Source organism: Salminus brasiliensis, chromosome 14 (genome assembly GCF_030463535.1).
Source record: "Salminus brasiliensis chromosome 14, fSalBra1.hap2, whole genome shotgun sequence".
Classification (NCBI taxonomy): Eukaryota; Metazoa; Chordata; class Actinopteri; order Characiformes; family Bryconidae; genus Salminus; species Salminus brasiliensis.
This window is the reverse complement of record NC_132891.1, coordinates 8,283,072-8,294,991: the sequence shown is the minus strand read 5'-3', so window position 1 is coordinate 8,294,991 and position 11,920 is coordinate 8,283,072. Positions and strand designations below refer to the sequence as shown.

Sequence of the window (11,920 nt, the reverse complement as noted above, 5' to 3'; positions counted from 1 at the left end):
TATGTATTCCTATATTAGCGATGCTGTTTGCTTCTGACTGGACTTGGCTGCTTTGATAACAGTGTAGGACTGACTGCCTGTATTAATTTGCACAACGAGAATCTTTAATAACATTAACTTTTGTTCTTGAACAGTGCCAAGAAGCACAGAGAGAATGCTGCATGCCTGCTTTCCACCCAGAGTCTTCAAAGCAGAAAGACATGCGATTGCTTTCACCTACCATCAAAAAGCGTGACAGATCCCTCAGACATCCGACCACTGCCATGAAGACCCCCATTTACCCTCATTCCAGGCCAGCTTGCACAGTCCTGATGCAGGTTAAAGAGGCAAGTGCGTCTCACAGGCTGGACTGTAATGAAGCAAATCCGGGGTTTGAGCCAGAGCCAGCAGCGAGGGTAAGAGTTCAGAGGTAGTCCTGCAGTCAGCCATAGAAGAGGCATCTGCAGTATGTGGAAGCTTCTCTATGAGTGTGTTAGAAATGGTAGTTTACTGTATGTTCCACTACAGTTCTAACAGTCTATGGTTTTTTGAGAACCCCATCTCTTGTAGGGTGAGGATGACTTGGAGAATGATGTGGAGGTCCTGGTGTTGGATGAAGATCATAGGCAGGACTGTGGTGGACAAAAGGAGATGTTGGAGACAACAATTGAAGAATATGTGAGAGTTAGTTAGTGTAAAGCAACACACACAAATACAGAACCTGTTAAGAGTGTGTGGAAGGAATGAGTACGCTCCTTAAAAAGCGTTTTTTAAAGGTTCTTTAGTGAAGATAAACCTTCTGCATATATCCATGACAGCATGTAGACGCTTACATGGTTGTTTGTCTGATTAAAGGGTGGAAAATGTGTAGATAGATGAAAGAAGCCAAAAAGGCTTTCAGTATCATTATGAGTCAGATAAGCCTATAATCAGTACTACACAAATATATTCCCATTCCTTTTTAAAATACAAAAACACATATAGCATGTTCCTTTCCTTATTAGATCTTACTGTTAGACTGAACCATAGGACAGCTATTGGGGAATATTGGGGAATAAGCTATGTAGGGGTATGTTATAACAACTGTAGTGGTTTATATTGCCCATGCATGTCTATGGAGGTTCTATGTCAATGTTTTTACACCATGTCTCACTGTATCCTGTATTCTTCAAATCCCTTCCATGCAGAGATGATGGATATGTGCTTATGGATGCAGTGCTTATTGAGCTGCTTTAAGAAAATCACGGTAGACATGAGGAAGAATGATGAGAATGAGCTAAAGCAGGCCTTCGAAGGAATGTACTGTGAAAAAAATATATATAAAAAGAGCTGGAACAGGTAAAGAAAGAGGAGAAGACAGTTGAACAAATGTATTTATGCAGAAAATGAGAGACAAAGCAAAAAGTGAAGGATGCAAGGAAGAAGTATGAGCTGGAGAGAAAGCAGCAGAAGGAAAGAGCAAGCAAGACAGTAAAGAAGACATTCAGCTTTTCTTACACATGTTTAACACAAACATGAAGATATGAAGCTCCAGGCCATATTTTCTATATTACTCCACCCCCCCCCCCTCACCCAACCTTTAGGTCATTCAACTTTGTGTCCTTTGAGTCATTTAACCAGTAAATTGGGCGTTTCCTCTTTACAACACAACACAATGAAGATCTCCTCCACTTTAAACCCCAGCTCACATTTTCAACACCAACAGAAGGGATAAATAGATACTGGCTTATACTGTCTAATGAACTTTACTGGAAGTCTCAGTACTTCAGCATCAGTCTGAACATCCCTAGAAAGATTCCTTTGATGTTGGGAGAAAGTAAGATAACAAGCCTTATGTTCATGTTAAAGACTAATTTCAGTACAGGCGTGATTTGATTTGGTTGTTTTGACTGGGAGGGGAGAAGAGGAGGAGGGAGCGGGGCTGTGGACGGCTCGCTGGAAGGGTTGGAGGGGCCCCTGCGTGCCAGGTTCCGGGCGGATGACCTGCGAGCTGCTGTTCAACACACAACAGCTGGTTTATCCTGGTCTGATGCTGGTGTGATGCTGGTTGACCAATAAAGAGAAAAGCAGAACAGCAGAAAACATTACGCTGCAAAGGGGACAAAAAACACTGGATGAACAATTCAATATTTGTTAGTGACAATATTGTTCAGACTTATTGTTATTGATATTTCTCAATTATGTTAATAATAACTATAATATGAATCATCAGAGAGGATTTATTTACTGAGAGGTAAAAATAATGAGGGAGATTTAGTGGAAAATATGTAATGAGAGGACAGTGGGAGGGAAGATTTGGCTAAACAGTTAAAAAAAAAATCCCTGGAAAACATGGGGAAGTCTGGTGGTGGAGGGAAGTCCTCAGCACTCCCAGACTAGGCGGCACTTTTCCGTTCTGCCTGTGGGTGGCGATATACACCGCTGTGTGCGATACGCTGAAAAACGTCAAGAAGGAGAACTGCAGATGAAAACAAACAGCGAGCCGTGTGACTAACGCAGCTGGCGTTTGGTGGTGATATTTCCCAATACGTCTGTAACATTTTGCACTGGCAGCCGAAGATAACTGGCGCTAAGATGACTGCGAAGCCTTGTAAAGTGTGTAACTGCAGCCGACTGAAATGTTTCGGGTTGGCAGTGTCTTCTTTGGATCAGCTCAAAACAAAGGGTGGGTAAACGGTATAGCTAGCTAGACAGTCCACGGTTTAAGCCCTGTATTTGAACTGCTCATAAATGATAAGCGAAGTTAGCTAAAGTTGGCTCTCTATTTCATCGTTCCACCTTAAATTGCGCAACCGTTGGCTAGCTAGCTGCATTCTGGAGACCTGGAGGCTGAACCGCCGCCTGCGCCTGCTGCGTTATTTAAGGTGGACTTAAAAGTTGCAGGGGAGTCTGTCATAAGACTCGTGATTTCTGGATTTGATTAAAATGGGGACTTCCTGAAGTCACATTTTCCCCAGCTAATGCTAGCTAGCTACTTAATTAAGAAAGGACAGAAAGTTAGTCCAACAACAACAAACACCCCCCAAAAGTAGCTTGAGCACTTCACACAGTGTTGTAGTTAGATCTTGTGGGATCACTTTCCCAGTCACACTTCTTCTTTCTGTATATTAATCTGATGATTATGTACCAACTATGGTTATACAGGAAGATTATACAGTTTTAAGCACTAAGTTTAAGCACCTGGTCAAATGAGATGCTTTGCCCACTGTATAAATAACTTTACTGCCAGCATCTGCTTTAATAACCCATCCCATGCTTTAATGCTGATACTAATATCTGTTTCCCTTCACACAGGCAGGGAAACGTTGGGCTTCACACCTGATTCCTCAGTGTCCGTGGTGCTTGAAGATGATGGCACTATCGTGGAAGATGAGATCTACTTCTTGTGTCTCCCTTCAAACACCAAGTTCATGCTGTTGGGTGCTAACGAGGTGTGGACACCTGCTAAAAGATGTAAGCTCGTCTGTGAAGGTAAGCATTGCCTCGTTATTGAAGGTCATCTCAGATCCTGATCAGCAGTGTTGTTCTCTGTAGTTGACGGAGGCACAGCATGGCTCAGGTCGGAGACTCTTGATATGGAGACGGACGCAGTGGACGGTGGCAGGGACGCCTGGTGTGTGTTAGCAGACCAGCTCAGACAGGACCTGGCCAGCATCATTCTTATGTCGGAGGCAGATTTACAGGTTAGTTAAACATGTCTCTCCAGATTCTGAGGTACACTTCCTCATGGTCATATCAGATGGTCATACTTCTCATCACGCTTACCTGTAAATCTGCTGCAGGATTCTTGACAAATAAAGGAATCACAGCTTTTGTGGCTTAGAATTGTGATCTCGACATTCACTTACAGTTCTCTAACATGCCAGGTTGGGAAGGAGTTCATTTCAATTCATATTTATTTCTATAGCACTTTTCACCACAAATATTGTCACAGCAGCTTTACAGAGCTCCAGGGGGTTCGAGCCTCTATTGAGCAAGCTAGTGGCAACATTGGCAAAGAAAACACTTGGCAAAGAAAACACTTGCAGAGACGAACCACTTTAGTCAACCAGGAGGAACGACATGTATATTAATTTCATATCTATTTATTAAATAAGTACATTGCAAAACTTGCATGATGTGGAATCCTATTAAATATAGATATAATATATTGTTTTAAACAAAACAAGACATAAAGAAGTTTATTTAAATAAAAGATATAAAATCCTGTTTGTAAGACAGACCAAACTTATCAGAAAGGCTTAGTCTAAAATTTGATTATTAATCATAACATAATCTAATCATAATTTTCTGATTAGAAGATTGTTTTACAGATATCAATGTTAAGTCTGGCTTATTGGCTAATACCAATCCAATATTTTCTTAATCCAATATATCCAATATATCTTTAAAACATATAATTCTTAAAAATAAGCTACTGTTCATTTTTACCATTTAATTGAAGGTGAGCATCCAAACTGGGTTTGCACAATGATATAGGAAGGATATTTGCTTAAGGAAAATATTGACATAAAAAAAGTGATCAATAACAATATATATTTTAAATATTGTGGGGTTTTTTTTTTATTCTGGAAGTGCGCAGGGTTTAGATTATACTGAGCTTTGACTGTAAAATAGCTGCATTTTGTTCATTTTTTAGTGTTTGTAACAGAACAGAAATCAGAAATCTATTTTCACACCTGGCTTGTTCGCTAAAGTCCACTCTGCAATTTATTATTATTTTTTTTTTCATTTGTTTAATTTGGTTTCACACTCCAACAACTAAAAAGCATCAAATAATGCACACAGGTTTTCATTCATTTGAGTTGTTTTAATGTGCAGAAATCTATCTGCTCATTAAGAAGATCTATCTCTTATGTATTATATATTCCCGCTAAAATAATACCTACCCATTATGTTTCATGTAAAATAGAAATGCTTAATATCCAGGTTCCCCAATCAGTGTAGTTCCCTGAGTAATCAGAAGTACGGTCCCCTCTCTGTGTGCTATGTTGTCATTAGCAGCAGCTTGTGCTGCATGAGTGATATGTGCATCTGTATAGTTAAAGAGAGTTAGAGTAGAGTTAAAAGCCAAACAGGCAGATTGTGTGGTCTCTGTCATGCACAGAGGAAAGCTTGCTCTGTAGTTGAATTCACGTGCCTGTTGTGATTCGTCATAAAAACATGTTCCCACCTGTACTGAACTGTACTAGACCTATGCATTCTTACACTCACTATTTTTTTTGTATATTTTAAGAACACTAATGCAGGGATATCCAAAAATGAAATAGCTTTCCAGTACTGATATCTGTGTTAAAATCTTAAGTCTATTTTACAGCCGTTACACAGCAGTACAGCTGAATTTAACATCTGCATTTAACCCATCCGTGGCATTGAACACACACACACCCAGGGCGGTGGGCAGTCATCTTACCACCTGCTTTTTGTAAACATTTAAAAAATTGTCATCCCACTACAGAGTCTGGTGGACGTCCCTTGTGCAGACCTCGCCCCAGTGCTGGGCTTTTCTGAGAAGAAGAGCCAGGAATTGCAGGACACCTTACAGAGGGTCCTGGACCTTAGAGAGGAGGAGAGGCAGTCCAAAGAACTGCTGCAGCTTTATCTGAAGGTTGTGGAGAAGGAGGAAGGCCAAGTACTGCAGCAAATTGGTGAGGAGATTCTTGACAGAAAAGCTTCTGTTAGTAAGATTTAAAAACAAATATATAATAATAACTGAACCACCAAGCGAGACTGGAGTCTGAGAAGATAAATCACTTTGCTTTGGGGTTCATTAAAATCCTGCAGCCAAAAGGTGGTGCCCTTGTGCAGGGGAAAACCCAATATTGCTCAATAACAAATGAATTGTTTGTCATTTAAGAGCTTAACAGGAAAGTGACTTTGAGTAAAGTGGCTTATTTAATCTATCCTCTGCAGTTGAATTGATTGCACTTTCAATACAGAATGTTTTCTTTTGAGAGCTAGTTCGCATGCTGTGTGTGTTGCAGGGGAAAATGCACTGGATGAAGTAGACGGGAAAGAGGTGGAGTCGGCCGCAGGCTTTTGTTCTAGGGTGCTGCTGGTTCTTAAGGGCAGAACAAGCCCTGAAACAAGACTCTCCAATGAGGAACTGCAGGTATTTACACAATCGACCATATTCTTACAGAGTAACAGTATGCCCATGTCCCCTCATAGGCTAATACACTGTTTTTTAATATAGTGTATTAAAGTTGATATATATTTATGTCTGAAGTCTGGTCTTGGTAATTTACCATTTACCCTGAGGAGTTTAGTATCCTTCATTCCTGGCTGTAATCAGATGCTCCTAAAGGCCTTGTATAAGAGGATCACATGGGTAAAATGAGAGGTGGAACTGCACTCTGCAGAGTGGTATACGTATAGTTGTAAGTGATGATAAGGACTGGATCTGGGCACCACACCGATTCCTCGATTATCCTCAATATGTATGCTGCTTACAAATTTAAGAAAGCAAAGGATGAACACAAGTTGTTTTCCCAATGCATTTTCATTGTTGTTCCACATGAGGGCACCATACCTCTATGTTCTAAAATAAAGTAAAGCCAAGAGTACCCCATCTGGATATACCTCAATGAAGACAAGCTGTCACTCATTTATTGTTAACTTTAATTTACAAAATTAATCCCATGTCAAAGCATGAAAATTAGAAGATGGAGTATTTAATGAGCACAGACATTGGGGCAGACCACAGACCACAGGCTGACTCCAATAGAAAAGATCTTTCAGTGTCTGGCTATATGGATACATATAGGCAGGGTTACTTGGATACTGGATATCAGTAAGAATCAGTTTGGAGATTTTTAAACTGCAGCTCCTTTTTTTCTAATTTAATACAAAGTCTTTAAGTGGATGTTATTAGCAGAATTTAGAATAAGAAAAGTGAAAAAGGAGAATAGAATCTTTGACATTTTAACATACATTTCTGATTTTTTTAGTATTTCAATTAGTGTTTCACCCTTTTATTTGATTAATATTATGTACTTCATCTGCATGGACTCCAAAGCTGTGTCCGAAACTGTGCTCTATTCCCTATCCCCTACATGCCAAAATCCAGATTACTATATACAGCACTATTGTGCTGTGTGACAGCAGAGTGCATTGCATAAACAATCTAAACGTTCCTCAGAGAAGCTGCGCACAAATCTACAAACCAAACACAAGGCATGTGGATTGTGGGTATTCCACGTCTGTTTAGTGGACATTGTTCGGATGCAACACATGACAGTGCAGGATGAGATTGTTACAGTGCACTGAAAATTCGGCACTACATTTTAGACACCCTTACAAAATACAGGAACCCCAAATAGTGCACTATACAAAAACCTCTGATGAGTAGATCAGATCCACCTGAGAGTCGTATGAAATTCGGGTTTCTTTTAGGTTTAAATGAAAGAGATTACAGTTTTTTTTTATGTGGACTCAGACATTTGTACCTGGCTGTGGCATTGACTTGTATAGAATGTTATTATAATGGGTTCCTCTATGACCGGGGTCTTGAAGTCTGAACCTTGAATCCAGTTTCCAGTCCTGGACTTTGTAATCCTTGGTTATTGTGACACTAAGTGGCCAATCTATTACATTAACTTTTTCTTTCCAGCTAGAACAGAATCCAGGACTGGAAACAGGATTCAAGGTCCAGATTTGAAGACCTCCAATGAATGCTTTATAGAACCTTTCTTTTTAGGACAGAATTTTTGTCCAATGTATTTCTGATTGTAAACCTGTACCTGTGTAGATGGTGCTGCAGGAGGAGGTGGAGGTTTTGATGGAGGCTCTAGGCTGGAACAGGGAGAGGACCGTTGTGTTGGTGCAGGCATGTGAAGGGGAGTTGAATAAACGTCTGCAGCAGATCCAAGCCCTGCAGTCTCTCAGTGCCCGCTCCCAGCCAAAGAAAGAGGGAACACAGGCCAAGCGGCGCAAATAGCCAGAGCCATGCAGCTGGAGGTACAGATCTGATTTCAGTTACATGTTTCAGTATGTCATTGCCATCACATCTGAACCTCATTAATTGCATTATTTAGTTACTAATGGTCTTTAAAGCTCAAAATAAAAGTCTGAATTACAAGGTTTTATTCTGACCGTGATGGTATATTTGTGTAAATCCATATTTTATTCTTTTTGCTTCCCTACAATGTAGGAACTGTTGCTGGTTAAATTAGGTCAATTTTTAGCAGTAACAGCACAATAATGTGAGGTTTACAGCTTAAACATCCATATAAATGTTTTTCCATATATGTTATGACATACCAATCATGCCTGAGAAGATAAAGTGTGTGTACTTTAAAAACAGGCTGTGCTATTTTATACAGCTTTTGTATGGCATTGACAATTTTATATAAAAATGTATATAGCTATTTGTTTATATGATTTTTTTATGTATTCAGATCATATTCAGACCCCTTTACTCGATGCAACATGTATATTACACATTACAGCTGCTGTTTTTACCCATCAATCCCCAATATTAATTACCCATTATAACAAAATGAAAACATGCTTCGGAAAAGGACCTCTTGAGGATCTCCGAAATCTCTTATTCATAACAGTATTCAGACCCCTTAGTCAGTCGTAGAAGCCCTAGTGGCAGCAATTACAGCCGCAAGTCCTCTTGGATATGTCTCTACAAGATTTGCACACCTGGATTTGGGGAGTTTATCCCATTCTTCATGGCAGATCTTCTCAAGCTCCGTCTGATTGGATGCCGAGCGTCTGAACTGCCAGGTTTGATGGGGTTTAAACCTGGGCTTTGGCTGGGCCACTCAAGGACATTCAGACTCTTTATCTGCATTCACTCTTTCCCCGGTTGTTTCCAGTCGGCTGAGAAGCAACTCCATAGTACGATGCCATAGTACCATTCAGCAAACACCAAGTGCTGTCATATGCCTTTTACTCAACGTGGGCTTCCATCTTCATATATGGTTCCATTTCTTTTTTCTTTGTCCTAAAAGAGCACCATCATTTGGGGACCTTATAGACTTATAGAAATTAAATTTAATTGTAGCTTGATGGGTAAATATGAAATTTTGGCCATTCAGAATTTAAATTCACAACACAAAGTGTGCATCAGGTGAACGGGGCCGGAATGCTTTGAGTGCTTGAATCTGCTGTGTATCCATAACAGAGATTTCATTTAAACTAAATGGTGGAATTTGAATTCTTTCACTTGTCTGCAATTAAAGTCTTTCTGCTGAACCTGTTTGAGTTGAATTCGTCACTGCTGTTTACTGTGTGTAAATGTAACTATGTAAGGCTCTGCCCACACATATCTGGGTAGTTTGAAAAAGCTGCAATTTGGCCTTTTGAATATAGTCCTAATGCATATTGCGTTTAGACTTACTGCCATCACACCATCTCAAAGGGCTTTCATTGAAATGCAGAAAAGCAGAATGTACCATTCTACCATTAACACACAAAATCCATTTAATTCTTGTTCCCAATGAATTCCAGCGAGCAGACCGACAATGTATTCTTCCTATAGACACAACCAGGGGGCAGAAAGCACTTTATGCTAGCGAGTAACTGCACCAACCGCACAGAAGATGAATGGAAAATGTTTAATATTCCAATGGGATCACAAAAATCATAGATGAAAAACAAGCAAACAGATCCAGCTCTGAAACTGTAGTTTACTATTGAGTCAACAAGACTTCATTAACAGTGTGAATCCTTCATAGATTACAGTCTAGTGACCGGCTTTGTTTCCAGAGTGCTTTTGCCCCCTGGCTGCGCGCACCCAGTAAAGTCTGTAAACAGGAAACCCGTCTATACCTGCAGGAAACAGAGGCCTAGTTTCTGATGTTTAAATATACAGTTTAAACTTCTTTAAACAGCAGAGGACTTTGTTAGATGCAGCCGCTCTTCTTCTTTCCATGAAATATGGGATACTTTTTCCTCTGGATAGAGATCCTCTTCTTCAGCAGCTTCATTTATTTGAAGTTTTCAAGGGCTCCAGATGTACAGCTGTGAGGATGTATTTCTTTTCTGATGTTAATAAGTTGTCCATTTTCCAGCTCTAGCTTTAGCCCATTAGGGTGCCTTGACTCAGAATGGCTTACACATATGTAGATATAGTACACGGCTACCGGGTTGCTAATAACCTCCATGTTCTGTAATGATGGACAAATTTATTCGTGGAAACCTCGGCTTGTTCAGCAGAACAGTCTTGTTAAAAGCACTGAGCTCACTCCGGACAATGCTGTTCCGCCTTACAATGTAATGAGCATGAGACTTCCGACTGGTGTTGAGGCAGATTTGGAATGCTCCACCTGACGAACGCAGCATACAAGGAACCCACTGAACCTGATTCATGCTTCAGTGTTAGTTGTAAATCCATAACATGCAAATAATTTAGAAAACATAAAAAAACAGAGTTTTAGCAATATTTTCATACATTAATTTAAATAAAATGCACGAGGAGGAGATCTGTGCTTTATAATATTCAGTCTTAGTTGGAAAGGAGCTCCACCAGTGTGTGTTGACTGCAGCATGGTGCTACATTCATTAAGAATTCAATAGCTGGGTGCTCTATATGCACTGTCACAGACAAGGGTCTTTGTAATGGAGCTCATAGTGTCTGTAGTTCCGGTTGCATAAGTCTTCCTGTCATGAAGCCTTTAATAGCTGACTGAACCTCAGTGCTAAAGCCTGTATATCAGAAACCCTGTCACTGCTTTATTGTCCTTTTTTAAGCCTTTATATGAAGTGTTCTGTTCTGCAGTAGAGCTGTTATAACTATAACTGTGTTTCTTGTTACTTGTCTTGCTATGCTATCCATGCTCATTTATGTGTTTTTGGTTTTATATATATATATTTATTATTATTATTTTTTTTTTTTTTTTTTCCTTTGGAAGTCACTGGCATGTCAGATGAGATGTGTCTCAATGTTTCTATGAATATCTTTGTGTAGAAATCCGGTTTAACTTTTTTTTTATAAGAAATATTAAGAATCTGACTTCAGTATCTCTTCCCATGGTGCTCCAGGTCACATGGAGTCTCATTATAGAGAGAGCTGATACTGTTCTGTACAATTTGACACAAAACATGTTGGTAGTATCTTATATGCAAGTGCCTTTTTAAGCCAAATTTAAGATGATATGCATGGGTTTATTTACCAAACACAACTGTAATTAATTTAAACTTGCCTTCCTTTCTGATCAACGTAAGTGAGCGGGGTCAAGCTGAATATGCAGAGATATGTAAATGTGTTGGCTTGTCAGAAACAGTGAATTCAAGACCGGGTGTTTTAAAAAGCTATCTTTCTTAAATGGACCATATGGACTGCAGAGTGAAATAATTTGGACCGTGCTTAGATATGATTTTAAGCCCGTTATTAAAATAATAATAATAATAATAATATCTACCTTTTTAAAGGCTATAGGACCTTTAGAAGGTTTTGCATGCTTTAGTTTTGTTCAGTCAAACCCATTTTGAGCTTTTTCTAAAACACAAAGATTGATTCGTTGTCAGAATGATGGATGATTCTATTGCTAACATGATTAATAGTGCTTTGCGCCCCACCTTACTCTTAACAATCCCTCGGTACAATATAACATTCTGTTCTTTGTTCATTCCATCGTTGTTCAATGGAAACTACACATATTTCAGTAGTGTGAGCTACGTCAAAGAAGGTCAAATGCATATTGCTAATTTTACTTTCCATTCCACTTAAGGAAAAGCAAGCAAGCAAGCACAGCCTCTGTGCGGCTAAAACCCTGCGGGACAAGGACGGGTTCGTTTTAAGAATCTTAACAAACAGGTGTTTTTAGCCTTCTCTGTGAATGTCAGTATAATGTCAGTGCTTTGGGTCACTGTCCAAACATAGCCACAAACTCATCGCACACGGACACTGAGACCACATAGGCTTACACATCACTGATTCCTCATTTTGCCAAGGGCAAACAAATCAACTGTGAGTTATCTACTCCCC

General features: G+C 39.6%; 1 protein-coding gene across 1 annotated transcript; it reads left to right on the top strand.

Moving 5' to 3' along the window:
* Window positions 1-2,420: 2,420 nt before the first annotated feature.
* dffa (DNA fragmentation factor, alpha polypeptide) lies at window positions 2,421-9,186 on the top strand. Its single transcript, XM_072656425.1, has 6 exons — window positions 2,421-2,644; window positions 3,274-3,432; window positions 3,514-3,662; window positions 5,438-5,627; window positions 5,964-6,091; window positions 7,730-9,186. Exons 1-6 carry the CDS (start codon window positions 2,554-2,556, stop codon window positions 7,916-7,918), a joined length of 906 nt encoding a protein of 301 aa, XP_072512526.1. The 5' UTR covers window positions 2,421-2,553; the 3' UTR covers window positions 7,919-9,186.
* The last annotated feature ends 2,734 nt before the right edge of the window (window positions 9,187-11,920 follow it).